This window comes from Chiloscyllium plagiosum, unplaced genomic scaffold (assembly GCF_037043375.1).
Source record: "Chiloscyllium plagiosum isolate Xiang-an unplaced genomic scaffold, Cpla_swu_hap1 HiC_scaffold_12, whole genome shotgun sequence".
NCBI lineage: Eukaryota > Metazoa > Chordata > Chondrichthyes > Orectolobiformes > Hemiscylliidae > Chiloscyllium > Chiloscyllium plagiosum.
The window spans coordinates 8,705,864-8,723,051 of NW_028270150.1; the positions used below are offsets into that span (position 1 = coordinate 8,705,864).

At 45.6% G+C, this 17,188-nt stretch overlaps 1 protein-coding gene across 5 annotated transcripts in view; it reads left to right on the plus strand.

The window, feature by feature from the left end:
* Positions 1–17,188, plus strand: part of robo1 (roundabout, axon guidance receptor, homolog 1 (Drosophila)) — a 768,177-nt gene that overhangs the window by 715,234 nt on the left and 35,755 nt on the right. For 4 of the 5 annotated variants that reach the window (XM_087992440.1, XM_087992443.1, XM_087992442.1 and 1 more), the window contains 5 exons: positions 1,700–1,726; positions 5,715–5,757; positions 6,823–6,974; positions 8,035–8,370; positions 11,139–11,249. In XM_087992440.1, coding sequence (XP_087848566.1) covers positions 1,700–1,726; positions 5,715–5,757; positions 6,823–6,974; positions 8,035–8,370; positions 11,139–11,249 — 669 coding nt within the window. The remainder of the gene's footprint in view (positions 1–1,699; positions 1,727–5,714; positions 5,758–6,822; positions 6,975–8,034; positions 8,371–11,138; positions 11,250–17,188) is intronic. The other variant, XM_087992441.1, reaches the window with a different exon arrangement.

The window sequence follows — 17,188 nt, forward strand, 5'->3', positions numbered from 1 at the left end:
GCTCAGAGAAACCCAACAGTGCAGAAAGAGGCCATTTGGCCCATCAGGTCTGCACCAACCTTCCAAAGAGCATCCCACCCAGACCCAAGCCTCCACCCTCCCTACAATCCTGTATTCCCCAGGCTAATCCACCCAGCCTGCACATCCCTGGACATCATGGGGCAATCCACCTAACCTGCACATCTTTGGACTGTGGGAGGAAATTCATGCAGACATGGGGAAAACTTGAAGACTTCACACAGATAGTCACCCAAGGCTAGAATCGAACCTGGGTCCCTGGTGCTCTGAGGCAGCAGTGCTAACCACTGAGGCACCATGCTGCCAACTTGTTGATGTAGTTAGTAGTGCCTTCACAGTTCTACTGCGTGGTATTTGTGTGAGTCGTGTTTTACAGTTAAGCAGCATCCTGTATAAGTTTCAGTGCCAGTATGATGCCAGGTACATAGCCTGAGTCCCAACCATTGGCTGATCCAATCAAGCAGTATGTAAGCTACTGAACATATGAAGAATACAGGCTGTACACAACCAGCCAATGTTTGCAAAGCACAAAAGGAAACAATTACTGTTAGCTGGGATTCCATGATTGAGCAACTTTGGTGTTAATAGTTGATTGTGATTGTTTGAATATGGCACTTTTACAATTTGTCCTGAGAGCAAAATATAAAACTTCGGCAAATTGTCTCTTTACAATAAAACGGCAATAGTGTAGAACTCCTGCAGGGACAAGTAGCATCATTACAATCTCCATTGTTTCCATCTCTTCATCTTTTTATTCTTGACACTCCTTTTTCTCTTCACTTCCTGGTCAATTTTTAAATGTATTCTGTTTCATTTCTTTAGCTCAGGCCCAAGAGTGAAACAATGTCCTGAATTAGAAATGATACAGGAAACACAGAGCCTGATTTAATGGAGGATTTAATAAACACGGTTCCTCATTTAATGGAGAATTTAATAAATGTAGTCCCTGATTTAATAAACTATACAGTAAACACAGTCCCTGATTTACTTAGAACAATACAGCACAGGAACAGACCCTTCAGCCCACTGTGTCTGTGCAAACTAAACACAGTCCCTGATTTAATGGAGGATACAGTAAACACCATTCCTGATTTAATAGAGGATTTGGTGAACACACTCTGACTTATTTTAGAATATTGAGCAAGTCTTTTTTTTTTAAGATGTATCTGACTCCCAAATTGAAAGCAGGAAGCAGATTTGAACATGTCGAATTCCCATGTGACTATAAACATGGACGAGTAGGTTCAAGCTGAGGAAAGAGATGGAAAAGACTGGTATTGTTTACTCATGGTGGGCTGATGGATTCCTGGCTTGACAGAGCAGTCAGGGGAAGCCCTGGAATCCATTGTAGGATCTTCAAGCAGCTTTGGTGTCTCTGAACCGCTGTCAGTGTTTCTGTTCTTTAACCTGACTGTCTTAACATAAGGGGGGAACTGTCAGCGAGCTTGGAATTATTGAGTGTCCAGATGGGATTGAGGAGTTAATCACATTTTGCCTGAAATTCTATTGGTGCATGGACAGATTGAGCAATCATTGAATTCTCCGGAATTTGGGATGGAGAGGAACTGTAGGTAGAATGAGTTTGAATTTCATCTTGCAGATTTGTTTTGTCACAACAATTTACAAATGCCTCCCCCACTTCCTACAGTCAGATAACCTCTCTTTTGCTTCTTTCTTTCAGTCCCCTCTTTCACATTCACACCGACAGGTAAATATTCCAGTTTCTTTCATGTTTTCCTGCGCTGGAATGTTGTTATCTTGCTGTTATGATGCTGCCTTCTGCTCCTGGACAGCTTCCCCCACAACTCTGGCTCAACCTTATTTCGAGACTAATTTTTAACATTATTGACCAACAATGAACATCTGTGTGAGATTCTCAGTCCATCGTCAAATTTTAAACCTGCCTTTCTGAACAGCAAGGTCTCAAGATTTCAATGGGGTTCTGATGTAGATCAGCTAATATCTGATGGGTTGAATGGTCTCTTCATAGAATCGTACGGTGCAGAAAGAGGCCACTCTGCCCATCATTCCTCCACTGACTTTGTGAACACGTCCAACACACTGTTCTTTCTCCAAGGACTTGCACTTGCTCCTGTATTGTCAGCCTTTTGAGATCTATATGTTCTGGCCCTTTTCTGTCACCTGCCTGCATCTTACTCACCCCGAGAATGTTACTGAGCATAATGGACCAGGGTTAGAGTGCGTGTGTGCACAGAGACTAGGTGATTTGACTGGAGTTTCTTTGGCTGAGGGGAAATGTTTAACAAAAGCTGACTGGACTTTTTCTCTCAACCTAATCACATGATAAGCACTGGTCTGACAGAGAAGCCTGATCTTTGTGTTAGTGACTTGAAGGGGATTGCTGCTTGTATATGGACTGCACTGATACTGGGAACACTGGTCCTGACATTGACATAGTTAAACAACTTTTTTTGGACATGGGCATCCCTGGCTAGATGAGCATTTGTTACCTGTCCCTAGTTGCCCCTTGAGAAGGTGGGGGTGAGCTGCCTTCTTGAACCGCTGCAGTCCATGTGCTGTAGGTTGACCCACAAAGCCCTTGGGGGGAGTTCCAGGGTCTTGACCCAGCGACAGTGAAGGAATGACAATATTTGTCCAAGTCAGGATGGTGAGTGTCTTGGTGGGGAATTTGCAACCGGTGTTATTCCCATGTACCTACTGCCCTTGTCCTTCCAGATGGAAGTGGTGACGGGTTTGAAAGGTGCTGTCTGTGGACCTTTAGTGAATTCCTGCAGTGCATCTTGTAGATAGTACACACTGCTGCTACTGAGCATCGATGTGAAAAGAGTGGCTGTTTGTGGATGTGGTGTCAATCAAGCAGGCTACTTTGTCCTGGATGGTGTCAAGCTTCTTGAGTGCTGTTGGAGCTGCACCCATCCAGGCAAGTGAGGAGCATTCCAGCACACTCTTGCCTTATGCCTTGTAGATAGTGGACAGGCTTTGGGGAGTCAGGAGGTGAGTAACGCACCTCTGTATTCCTAGCTTCTGACCTGCTCTTGTAGCCAGTGTTTATGTGGCGAGTCCAGTTGAGTTTATGGTCAATGGTTTGTCCCTTGTAGATAGTGCACAGGCTTTGGGGAGAGTTAAGAGCTGAGTTACTCATTGCAGTATTCCTTGCTTCTGACTTGGTTTCATAATATTTGTGTAGAAGGCCCATTTACATACGCTGCTATTAAGGCGATCAAGTGAAGAAGTGCTCATCCCGTTCTTAGTTCGGACTGTGGTTCTCCATCGCTGTGGGGCTCAGGAACCACCAAATAATCTGTGAGGAGCAGCACGAGAAGAAACTGGTATCATTTCCAGCAACAAACAAAAACAGAAGCTGCAGGAGAAACACGGCATCTGTGCACCGAGAAATGGAGCTAAAGTTTCCGATCCAGTGACCCTTCATCAGTAGCAGCTAGGAAATCATAAAATTGTACTGGTGCAGAAAAGGGCCAGTCTGCCCATTGTGTCTGTGCTGGCGCTCCAAATCACAGAATCCCAAAACAGGAGTAGGCGATGAGTCGACACTGACTGACCCTCCAAGAGCAACCCACCCAGTCTCACGTCTCTACCCTATCCCTGTAATCCCACATTTCCCATGGCTAACCCACCGAGCCTGCGCAATATGGGTAATTTAGCACGGCCAATCCACCTACCCTTTAGGAGGAAACTGGAGCAACCAGGGGGTATCAGAGGTGGCTCAGTGGTTAGCACTGCTGCCTCACAGCAGCAGGGGCCCGGGTTCGATTCCAGCCTCAGGCGATTGTCTGTGTGGAGTTTGCACATTCTCCCTGTGAGTGCTCCGGTTTCCTCCCACAATCCAAAGATGTGTAGGTTAGGTGAATTGGGGATGCTAAATTGCCCGTAGTGTCCAGGTGCATTATTCAGGGTGATAGGTGGGGAAGTGGGTCACTCTTCAGAGGGTTGGTGTGGACTTGTTGGGCCAAATGGCCTGTTTCCACATTGTATGGATTCTATGAATCCCACATAGACACGAGGAGAATGTGCAAACTCCACACAGACAGTTGCCTGAGGCAGGAATCGAACCCGGATCCCTGGCATTGTGAGTCACTGTGCCATCCTAAGGGTAACATAGCACCCTATGATGCTATATTAATTCTGTCATCAGCATAATATGGCATCCTGGGGTGCTATATTACCCTGATAACAGAAGCTGGGAAGGAAAAGGAGTGAACAGACACAACAGTACAGCACAGTACAGTACAGGCCCTTCAGCCCTTGATGTTGTGCTGACCTGTGGAACTGAAGCTGAAGCCCATCTAACCTACACTATTCCATTCTCGTCCATATGCCTACCCAGTGACCATTTAAATGACCTTAAAGTTGGTGAGTCTACTACTGTTGCAGGCAGGCCGTTCCACGCCCCTACTACTCTCTGAGTAAAGAAACTACCTCTGAAATCAGTCCTATATCTATCACCCCTCAATTTAAAGCTATGTCCCCTCGTGCTAGCCATCACCATCCGAGGAAAAAGGCTCTCCCTGTCCACCCTATGTAATCCTCTGATTATCTTATATGTTTCAATTAAGTCACCCCTCAACCTTCTTATCTCTAATGAAAACACCCTCAAGTCCTTCAGCCTCTTCTAGTATGACCTTCCCTCCATACCAGGCAACATCCTAGTAAATCTCCTCTGAACCCTTTCCAAAACTTCCACATCCTTGCGGTGACCAGAACTGTGTGCAATACTCCCAAGTGTGGCTGCACCAGAGTTTTGTACAGCTGCAGCATGACCTTGTGGCTCCGAAACTCAATCCCTCTCCCAATAAAAGCTAACACACCATATGCCTTCACAACAACCTGGGTGGCAACTTTCAGGGATCTATGGACATAGACACCGAGATCTCTCCGAGATAGCTGGAGATAGAGCAGAAAGGATAGACAGACAGGGAAGACGAGAAGCGATAGATAGGTGCTAATGGGACTGTGAGTGGATGAAAATGGGTTGGCTGTGATGAAAGATCCTCATGCCTTAACAGGCCCAGGGTGTGGGGGTGGGTAGGATGTGGAAGGAGCTGAGAGTGTGTTGCTGGAAAAGCACAACAGGTCAGGCAGCATCCGAGGAGCAGGAAAATTGACGTTTTGGTCAAAAGCCTTCCATTAGGAATGTGGAAGGAGCTGCTCAGACCCAAAAGTTGTTAAAGTCAATATTGATTCCTTCCGGCGGTAAGGCCCTGCTATGAAATGAGTCACTTTCAGCACAGTCATCTTACTTTCCACCACTCACAGCCCCATTATCACCTATCTAGCTTCTCTTCTGCCCTGCTTACTGTCAACAATCCCTTTTTCTGATTAACATTCTTTCTTTCTCTCTCAGGGCTGTGTCTCTATTTCCTTTTCTTGCCCCAGCCCCTGATATTAGCATATTGATGACTTCCCAGTGGCAATCACTTCTGAGTGAGGAAAGGTCACTGGACACGAAATGTGAACTCTGCTTTCCTTCCACAGATGCTGCCAGACCTGCTGTGTTTCTCCAGCACTTTCTGCTTTTTGTTTGCTTCAGATCCTCAGCCCCTGCAGTTCTTTGTTATACCATTTCCCCAAAGCTGATCCATGGAATCCTCCTAGGAATGAAACGGTTGGGATTTACAGAGATGTGGGGCTAGCGATTATTCATTGATTCACCCACTGTGTGGTGTCTAACACGATGCATTTGTTTTTGGTTACAGTGGCCTATCAGAGAGGGGGTGAAAGTGTGAGCAGCGGAGCAAGGTAAGCTGAATGTGAAGTGGTTACTTGGGCAAGGGCAGAGACCTGGGCTGGGTCAACTGGGGTTAGTCAGGCCAGGTGGGGGAGAGAGAGAGAGAGTGTGTGTGTGTGCGTGCGTGTGTGCACGTGCGAGTGTGTTACTGTGCGTCTGAGTGTCTGTATGTGTGTGCATGTGTTTGTGTGGGTGTGTGTGTGTGAGAAAGGGAGAGAGAGTGTGTGTCTGTGTATATGCGCATGTGTGTTACTGTGTGTCTGAGTGTGTGTGAGAGAGAGAGAGTGAGTGAGTGTGTGTGTATGTGCATGTGTTACTTTGTGTGTGAGTATGTTTGTGTGTGTGTGAGAGAGAGTATGTGTGTATCTGTAAGTGTGAGTGTGTGTACGCGCGCGTGTTACTTTGTTTGTGTGTGTGAGAGAGAGAGAGAATGTGTGTGTATCTGTAAGTGTGTGTTTGTGAGAAAGAGAAAGTGTGCGAGTGTGTGTGAGAGATAGCCTCTATGTGTGTGCAAGTGTCTTACTGTGGGTCTGAGAGTGTATGTGTGTGTGAGAGTCTATCGGTATGTGTGCGTGATTGAGCAGGTGCGTTTAGCGTGTGGGTGTGAATATATTTGTGTTAGTTTGTATGTGTGTGTGTGTACGATTGTGTGTGAGTGTATTATTGTCTGTGCGTGTGAGAGAATATGTGTGTAAGAATGTGAGTGTAGTTAAAGGAATAGCCACCGATTATGAAATGGTGAAAATCAGGAATGTTGCTGGGAACCTGAATTGGGGGAAACGCAGAAAATTTCGAGAGCATCAAGAGAGGGGAGAGATCGGGTGGGAGCGGGTCATGGAGGGATATGAAAAATTTAAAACACTAAATTCTGGGCTGATAATCCTAACTCAATACAGAGCAGGGGAGCAATGGAATGGAGGAGAAGAAAAGGGAGGCAGAAATTGTGTCTGAGATTGTCACTGTAAGAGGTTCAAATCTCCTCTATGTGGCTGAGTAACAAAGGGTGTGATGCGAGATGGGGGAGTTCATATCTTCTTTACTGTGAAAGTGATGAATTTTGTTTCCCCCCTTACCAGACCAGGTTTACTAAACATTGGAGATTCAAACCAACCCTGGCTAGCAGATACCTGGCCCAACACAGGAACCAATCACAATGACTGTAGCATCAACTGCTGCACCTCCACCAATGCCAACAGTGATAGCAACCTTACTACCTACAGCCGGCCAGGTTGGGCTCTTTCATTGGCTAAGTCCCATTCTATATGTGTATTAGAAACAAGAGTAGACCATTTGCTCTACTTCTCCTCTTATTCATGTCTGTGTATGTTTATTTGGGGGCAGTGGCTTTACTGGCAATATTAACTACTGTATGAGAGTGAAGATCAAGGGAATGGTGGGAGCTTTTTGGGAAAATTTGGGGATTTTGGCATTTTGGGAAAACACATCTTAGCAGGACTTATACACTTAATGTAAGGTCCTAGGGAGTGTTACTGAACAAAGAGACCTTGGAGTGCAGGTTCATAGCTTCTTGTAAGTGGAGTCGCAGGTAGATAGGATAGTGAAGAAGGCGTTTGGTATGCTTTCCTTTATTGGTCAGTATACTGAGTACAGGAGTTGGGAGGTCACGTTGTGGCTGTACAGGATATTGGTTAGGCCACTGTTGGAATATTGCGGGCAATTCTGGTCTCCTTCCTATCAGAAAGATGTTGTGAAATGTGAAAGGGTTCAGGAAAGATTTACAAGGATGTTGCCAGGGTTGGAGGGTTTGAGCTATAGGAAGAGGTTGAATAGGCTGGGGCTGTTTTCCCTGGAGCGTCGGAGGCTGAGGGGTGACCTTATAGAGGTTTATAAAAGCATGAGGGACATGGATTGGATAAATAGACAAAGTCTTTTTCTTGGGGTGGGGGAGTCCAGAACTAGAGGGTGTAGGTTTAGAATGAGAGGGGAAAGATATAAAAGAGACCTGAAGGGCAACCTTTTCACGCTGAGGGTAGTACATGTGTGGAATGAGCTGTCAAAGGAAGTGGTGGAGGCTGGTACAATTATAACATTTAAAAGGTATATGAACAGGAAGGGTTTGGAGGGATATGGACCGGGTGCTGGCAGGTGGGACTAGATTGGGTTGGGATATCTGGTCGGCATGGACAAAGTGGACCGAAGGGTCTGTTTCCATGCTGTACATCTCTAAGCCTCTATAACTGTGGAAGAGGGAACAATGCACCTATTGTGAGGTTTGACAGTCCTCTTGCTCTGCATTCTAACTTTGTCTCTTCCTTCCTCCTGCTCAGCTGACTGTATCGCCAACTATAACAACCAGCTGGAGAATAAACAGACCAACCTACTGCTACCCGAGTCAGCCGTCTACGGAGACATGGACCTGAGCAACAAGATCAATGAGATGAAAACCTTCAACAGCCCCAACCTGAAGGAGGGTCGCTGCCTGAACCAAACAGCACAGCCCACTCCCTACGCCACCACCCAGCTTATCCAGAGCACACTGGGCAACAACATGAACACTAGCGGAGCTGATCTGAATGACAAGCACTGGAAACCGTCACTACAGACCAAACAGGAGCTATCCCCCATGCAGTACAACATCATGGAGCAGAACAAACTCAACAAAGGTACATAAGGGAGAACGTGTTGCATTTCTATGGCACCCTCAGGAAATCCATTCAAAGCTATTGATGCTGTTTTTAGTGTGTGACCACTGTTGTAACGTAGCTGTCAATTATGCACAGCGAGCTCTCATAAGCAAACATTGCGATGTTAATGAGTTTTGAGAAGATTTGTAGCTCAGGTTGAGGTCCTGGATCTAGATTTACTCACAGAGCTGGAAGGTTCATTTTCAGACATTTCATCACCATACTAGATAACATCATCAGTGAGGTGAAAGTGAGGACTGCAGATGCTGGAGATCAGAGTCAAGATTAGAGTGGTGCTGGAAAAGCACAGCAGGTCAGGCAGCATCTGAGGAGCAGGAAAAATTTGCCCAAAATGTCGATTTTCCTGCTCCTCGGATGCTGCCTGACCTGCTGCAATATCTTCAGTGAGCCTCCAGATGAAGCACTGCTGATGATTCCTGCTTTCTATTAATATATTTGGGTGTTTTGGGTTGGTGATGTCATTTCCTGTGGTGGTGTAATTTTTTGTTCTTTTTCTCAGGGGGTGGTAAATGGGGTCCAAGTCGATGTGTTTGTTGATAGAGTTCCCGTTGGAATGCCATGCTTCTAGGAATTATCGTGCATGTCTCTGTTTGGCTTGTCCTAAGATGGATGTATTATCCCAGTCGAAGTGGTGTCCTTCCTTATCTTTATGTAAGGATACTAGTGAGGGAGGGTCATGTCGTTTTGTGGCTAGTTGGTGTTCATGTATCCTGGTGGCTAGTTTTCTGCCTGTTTGTCCAATGTAGTGTTTGTTACAGTCCCTGCATGGTATTTTGTAAATGACATTAGTTTTGCTCGTTGTCTGTATAGGGTCTTTCAAATTCATTAGCTGCTGTTTTAGTGTGTTGGTGGGTTTGTGGGCTACTATGATGCCAAGGGATCTGAGTAGCCTGGCAGTTATTTCTGAGATGTCTTTGATGTAGGGGAGAGTGGCTAGGGTTTCTGGACATGTTTTGTCTGCCTGTTTGGGCTTGTTGCTGAGAAATTGGCAGACTGTGTTCATTGGGTACCTGTTCTTTTGAATACACTGTATAGGTGATTTTCCCCTGCTCTGCGTAGTTCCTCTGTGCTGCAGTGTGTAGTGGCTCGTTGAAATAATGTTCTGATGCAGCCTTCTTTGTGGATGTTAGGATGATTGCTTCTGCAGTTCAATATTTGGTCCGTATGTGTTGTTTTCCTGTAGACGCTGGTTTGAAACCAAAAATAAAACCCAAACATATAAATAGAAAGCAGGAATCATCAGCAGTGCTTCATCCAGAGGCTCACTGAAGATGTTACCTGGTATGGTGACGAAATGTCTGAAAATGAATCTTCCAGTTCAGCAAGTAAATCTATATCCATTGTGATGGTGTCCAATCGTCTGTAAGGTGAGGGATAAATCTTGGTCCAGAGAAAACTGCTCTGCTCCCTAACAATATTGTGGTCATAGGGGTTTGCTAAGAGGGGCTGAAAGACCTCTGTTTGATGACTTCTGACAGTCAAGAATGAGCTGGTGAGATGACGGTTATCATCATGACCCATGATGATGAGCAATTTTGAACTAATGGGATCAGGAGTCAGCAGTGATCCAGATGGATCTGGTAGCGGGAGGGTCAATCGTCCACTCAATCCTCTCTGGGGGCCAATCGTCTACTCAATCCTCTCTGGTATGAATTCTTTGCCTTGGCGGAATGGAATTAAGGAATAGTGAGGGGAGGGGACCTACTGGAGGGGGAATAGGAGAGGGAGTTCACTCAGTCTTCAAAGATGAAGACACAGAGTGAGGATGAGAAAATCAGGGTTAGAAGAAATGTTGAGGTTTCTGAAGAGCTGAAGACTAGCGAGTATATCTGTAAGTAAACTGAGGGAATTACAGAACTGCCAATGGAATGGGAGAGGGTGGGAGCGAAGGGGATCATTAGTGAGTGTTTGAAGAAAGTGATCAGAGGTGACCTTATCTGTAATCGATCTGATGAGACTCGCAAGATCACTTCAAATATTAACATCAAGGATGTGGGCCGTTGGTTTGGGAGTTCACACAGAGGTAGAGGTTTAGAAAGAAGAGAGCTATAAACTCTGACAGGGACAGACATGAAGAGTTTGAAGTGGAGGAAGTCACTGAAGATGAAAACTCATTAGGTGCAGAGGCTAAGGGAAGAAGATAATCAGGAAATTTTGTTTTTTTATGGCATACTTGGCAGAGAACAAGGATTTTAATTGAGAAGCTATTGGTTGGAGCGAGGGGCGGTGAGGAACTGAAGAGAGTGATCCAGAGGAATGGGCAATATGGCCAAAATGTGTTTTACTGGAAACCAGCTGGAGTCAATGGAATTACAATGAGACTCTGTCTGCTCCTCTGCATTCTGAACAGGTTAATCGAACCACAATATGGTGTATAACCTGCTCGGTATGCTGATTTCAAACACACATGTCATCAGGGTTAGAAATCTGACCACAACAAGCTGTGTAGAAAATCCAGTTTATGGAAAGTGCGGTGACCTCAGATGGATATCAAGTTTTGTATAACTGTTATACCTCCAAGACAAATATCCATTTGGTATCTAACTCTGTGCTATACCTGTCCTGGGAGTGTTTGATGGAGACAGTGTAAGAGCGAACTTTACTTTCAGTTTGAAAGAGTAAAGCGAGTCTACTCTGTGTCTAACACCACACGGTCCCTGTCCTGGAAGTGTTTGTTTAGAGTTTGGGATCTGATTTAAGATTGTTCGCCCTTTATTTCCTTTCAGATTATCGACTAGCCGAAACGAACAGCATTCCCACAATCCCATACAGCCAAGCGAGTGAACATGGGACAAGTGGATCCTATAACAGTTCAGATCGAGGTAGCAACACATCAGGTTAGTCACTTGGTTACTGCCAGTCTGTGTGAAAGCAAGTGTAGTGATTGTAATGGGATCAACCAGCTGGACCCCAGAGAATATGAGTTCCCCGATTGGGGCTATTAGTCTGGTCCCATCAGGGAGCCCTGGCTGACAGATATAAATAGGAACTTCAGAGATTCTGTTCACTCTGAGATCTGGCTCCAAGGGAGCTGGATCAGGGTCAAGGAGTCTCCACATGTAACTAAGGGGGACTTGCTGACAGTGTACTGACCTCTGTGTATTTTAGCAAGGTGTATTAGAGGTGTATGGAAGCTGGCAAATTAAAGCATGCATTAGAATGTGGATCTTATGACACAGAGTGTTTATAACAGGAATGTATAAAGAAAGCTACACCAGTACATAATGGACAAAGAGAGAGACGGGGCTGTTGAATCGGGTGAGATGAACCATCGAGGGAGCACCCTTCCAATGGCATGCAAACACCAGTCCAGGCTGAATGAGCAATGTTACACGGTTAACTTAGAGCAACCCTGCAGAGAACCCAGCAGTTAAAGGTCACAAGATCAGAACTGCATAGAATATCCTCGCATTAATTACAGCCCACAATTAGGCCATTCAGCCCCAACTGCACTGTGCTAGTACCTCCACTCCAAACGAGCCTTCTCCCACATTTCTTCATCTCACATCATCTCTGCTTCTCCTTCCCTGTGTAATTATCCACTTTCTCTTTAAGTGGAAAAGTAATGCTCAGCTCAGTCACTCTCTGTGCCAAGTCCCACAATCTGCACAATCTCTGGTGAAGGGGTGTCCACTGAATGCACAAATTCTTGGATACGGCTCACCGACTAGCAATCTCCTCGGTCTGAATCAGAGGGTTGTAGGTTCGAGTCCCACTGCGAAGCTTTGAGTGCCGTGGCCTGTGTGCACCTTCCTGAAGCCAGTACCAGGGAGGACGTGCTGCAGGGTGGAAGCTGGGCTCTTATGCGCTATTCCATCTCAGCCGTCTCTTGGAGGTTCTGCCCCGTGCACATCGGTTGATATGCGGAAGTTTCCAGCACAGAGGTCAGAGATCAGAGCTGGGGCAATAATAACAATCTCTTATAGAGACACATAGCACGGAAACAGGCCCTTCAGTCCAATCAGCCCATGCCAACCATAATCACAAACTAAAGGCATCTCTACCATCCAGGCCAATACTTACCCATTCCACAGACACATTAACATGGCAATGCTTCTGGAAGCTTGCTGTGCACTGATGAGTTCTTACATTTCTTAGCGTTATATAACTCTGACTACACGCCAGAAAACTTACAATGTCTCTGCAGTACACTGGTTAAAACCTGAAGCCAAGACAGGTGCCATATAAATGCAAATGCTCCTTGCCTCTGAATGAAGATGTTTCTCCACTATTGCTCCTCTAGATTGATAATGCTTACAGCTATTTTCTTGCATCTACCTGACCCAAATGAACACAGAAACATAGAAAACAGGAGCAGGAGGAGGCCATTCAGCCCTTCAAACCTGCTGCACCATTCAATATGATCATGGCTGATGGTCCAACTCAGCTTTCTCCCCATACTCTTTGAACCCTTTAGCCCTGAGGACGATTTCCAACCCCTTCTTGAAAACGTTCAGTGTGTTGGCTTCAACCACACTCCGTGGCAGAGATTTCCACAGGCTCCCTGGGTGAAAACATACCTCCTCATCTTAGCGTTAAATGGTTTGAACCTTTGAGCCTTGGTTCTGGACCTTCCGATCATCAGGAATATCCTTTCTGCATATATTCTGTCCAGTCCTGTTAGCATTTTATGGGTTTCTATGAGATCCCTCCCTCATTCCTTAAAGTCCGGTGAATATAGTCCTAACTAATTTAGTCAGGAATCAATCGAGTAAATCTTAATTGCACTCCCTGCCTCACCAGAACATCCTTCCTCAGAGAAGGAGAACAAACCCCCAGTCACCTTTGCACACTCGATTTCCAACTGACTGTATTGCAAATTCAGCTCCCCCCCACACCCCCCCACCCGCACCCCAGGCCTGTGCACCCCACCCCGCACCCCAGGCCTGTGTAATTCATATCTAACAACGATATGTTAAAGTGATGTGTATTCTCACTGCCCTGCTGTGTGATACAAAGTTGAATATTCTGGATCAACAGAAAGAAAAGGAGCAGTTAGTGGGGGGGAGGGGGTGGCACAGAGACCCAGTGGTTAACACTGATGCCTCACAGCACCAGGGACTTGAATTCAAATCTGGCCTCGGGCAACTGGCTGTGTGGAACAATGAACATAGAACATGACAGCGCAGTACAGGTCTTTCAGCCCTCGGTGTTGTGCCAACCTGTGAAACCAATCTGAAGCTCATCTAACCTAAATTATTCCATTTTCATCTGGATGTTTATCTAATGTCCTTTTAAATGCCCTTAAAGTTGGCGAATCTACTACTGTTCCAGGCAGTGGGGTCCGGGCCCCTACTACTCTCTGAGTAAAGAAACCACCTCTGACATCTGTCCTGCTGAGGAAAGAGACCTTGGAGTGCAGGTTCATAGCTCCTTGAAAGTGGAGTTGTAGGTAGATAGGATAGTGAAGAAGGCATTTGGTATGCTTTCTTTTATTGGTAAGAATATTGAGTACAGGAGTTGGGAGGTCATGTTGCGGCTGTACAGGATAGTGGTTAGGCCACTTTTGGAATACTGCGTACAATTCTGGTCTCCCTGCTATACAAAGGATGTTGTGAAACTTGAAAGGGTCCAGAAAAAATTTACAAGGATGTTGCCGGGGTTGGAGGGAGAGGTTGAATAGGCTGGGGCTGTTTTCCCTGGAGCGTCGGAGGCTGGGGTGTGACCTTATAGAGATTTATAAAATCATGAGGGGCATGGATAGGATAAATAAACAAAGTGCTTTCCCTGGGGTGGGGGAGTCCAGAACTAGAGGGTACAGGTTCAGGGTGAGAGGGGAAAGATATAAAAGAGACATGAAGGGTAACTTTTTCACTCAGAGGGTGGTACAGGTATGGAATGAGCTGCCAGAGGAAGTGATGGAGGCTGGTACAATTACAACATTTAAAAGGCATCTAGATGGGTATATGAATAGGAAGGGTTTGGAGGGATGTGGGCCAAGTGCTGACAGGTGGGTCTAGATTGGGTTGGGATATCTGGTTGGCATGGATGGGTTGGACCGAAGGGTCTGTTTCTGTGCTGTACATCCCTATGACTCTATATTTCTCATCCCTCATGTCCCCTCATGCTAGCCATCACCATCTGAGGAAAATTGCTCTCACTGTCCAAGTTATCCAAACCTCTGATTATCTTTTATGTTCTCTCTAACGAAAACAGCTCTGGTCTTTCAGCCTTTCCTCGTAAGACCTTCACTCCAGACCAGGCAACATCCCAGTAAATCTCCTCTGCACCGTTTCCAAAGTTTCCACATCCTTCCTATAATACAGTGACCAGAACTGTACGCAATACTCCAAGTGTGGCCACACCACAGTTTTGTACAGCTGCAGCATGACCTCATCACTCCGAAACTCAACCCCTCTACCAATAAAAGCTAACACATCGTATGCCTTCTTAACAACTCCATCAACCCGAATGGCAGCTTTCAGGAATCTATGCACATGGACAATGTGAATCTTATTAGTCCAGTACTCTTTATTCCTATTACTCCTTCCAAAGTGAATCACCTCACACCTTTCTGCATTAAACTCCATTTGCCACCTCTCAGCCCAGCTCTGCAGCTTATACATGTCTCTCTGTAACCTGCAACGTCCTTCAACATTATCCACAACTCCACTGACCTTAATGTTACCTAGAAATTTGCTAACCCATCCTTCAACGCTCTCATCCAGGCCGTTTATAAAAATGACAAAAAGCAGTGGCCCCAAAACAGATCCTTGCAGTGCACCACTAGTAACTGAACTCCAGGATGAACATTTCCCATTAACCACCACCCTCTGTCTTCTTTCAGCTCGCCAATTTCTGATCCAAAGCACGATATCGCCCTCAATCTGATGTCTCCATATTTTCTGCAGTAGCCTACCGTGGGAACCTTATCAAACACCTTACTGAAATCCATATACACCACATCAACCGCTTTACCCTCATCCACCTGTTTGATTACCTTCTCAAATAACTCAATAAGGTTTTGTGAGGCACGACCTACCCTTCACATGTTGACTATCCCTCGTCAACTTATTCTTCTCTAGATGATTATAAATCCTATCTCTTATAATCCTTTCCAACACTTCACTCACAACCGAGGTACGGCTCACTGGTCTATAATTGCCAGAGTTGTCGTTACTCTTCTTCTTGAACAAGGGAACAACATTTGCTATCCTTCAGTCTTCTGGCACTATTCCTGTAGACAGCGACGACAGAAAGATCAAAACCAAAGGCTCTGCAATCTCCTCCCTGGCTTCCCAGAGAATCCTAGGATAAATCCCATCTGAACCAGGGGACTTACCTATTTTCACACTTTCCAGAATTGCTAACATCTCCTTGTGAACCTCAATCCCGTCTAGTACAGTAGTTTGTATTGCAGTATTCTCCTCGACAACATTGTCTTTTTCCAGTGTGAATACTGACGAAAAATATTCATTTAGCACTTCTCCTTTATCCTAGGACTCCATACGCAATTTCCCACTACTATCCTTGATTGGCCTTAATCTTTCTCTAGTCATTCTTTTATTCCAGATATACCGATAGAAAGCTTTAGGGTTTTCCTTGACCCTTTCCACCAACGACTTCTCATGTCCCCTCCTGGCTCTTCTTACCTCTCTCTTTAGGTCTTTCCTGACTAACATGCAACTCTCAAGCACCCGAACTGAGCCTTCACATCTCATCCTAACATAAGCCACCTTCTTCCTCTTGACAAGAGATTCAACTTCCTAAGTAAACCACGGCTCCTTCGCTCGACCACTTCCTCCCTGCCTGACATGTACAAGGACATGCAGGAGTCCACATTTCAATTGTGTCCATCCCCTGCAGTTTCCTTCCCCATCCTATGCATCCTAAATCTTGCCTGATCACATCATAATTGGCTTTCCCCCAGCAATAACTCTTGCCCTGCATTAAATACCTATTCCTTTCTATCACTAAAGTAAACATTACCAAATTGTGGCCACTATCACCAAAGTGCTCACCTACCTCCAAATCTAACACCTGGCTGGGTTCATTACCCAGTACCAAATCCAATGTGGCCTCGCCTCTTGTTGGCCTGTCTATACACTGTGTCAGGAAACCATCCTGCACACATTGGACAAAAGCTGACCCATCTAAAGTACTCAAACTATAGCATTTCCAATCAATATTGGAAAAGTTAAAGGCACCATAACAACTACCCTGTGAAGTTTGCACAGTCTCCGTGTGTCTGTGCGGGAGCTCTTCGGGAGCTCCAGTTTCCTCCCACAGTCAACAGATGTGGAGGTTAGGTGGATTGTCCATAGGAAATTGCTCATTGTATTCAGGGATGTGTAGATTAGGTGGATTGGCCAGGGGAATATACAGGAATATGGGGATTGGGTGGGTCTGAGCAGGATGCTCTTCAGAGGTTTGTTGTGGTTTTGATGAGCCAAATAGCCTGTCGGAATTCTTTGAAAAGGAGCCTGATGGTGAGCTCGTCGAGGGGGTTTGAATTCTGAAAGACTTTGAGTGGATAGAGAGGGAGAGAGCATTGTTCTTGTGGGGAACACATGATGAGATCGATGCCAAAAATATCCAATCACCAATTCTTTGCCCAACGAGCGATGGGAATGTGAAACCCATGACCACAATGAGAGGGTGAAGTGAGAGTGTAGGACCAATGAAAGAGGAAGCTAGATCAGAACCAGGAGTCACAGTCTGAGGATTCGGGGTGGATCATGTAGGATGGAGATGAGGAGACATTTCTTCACCCAGGGAGTGGTGAGCCTGTGGAATTCATTACCACAGGAAGTAATTGATGCCAAAACGTGAATGT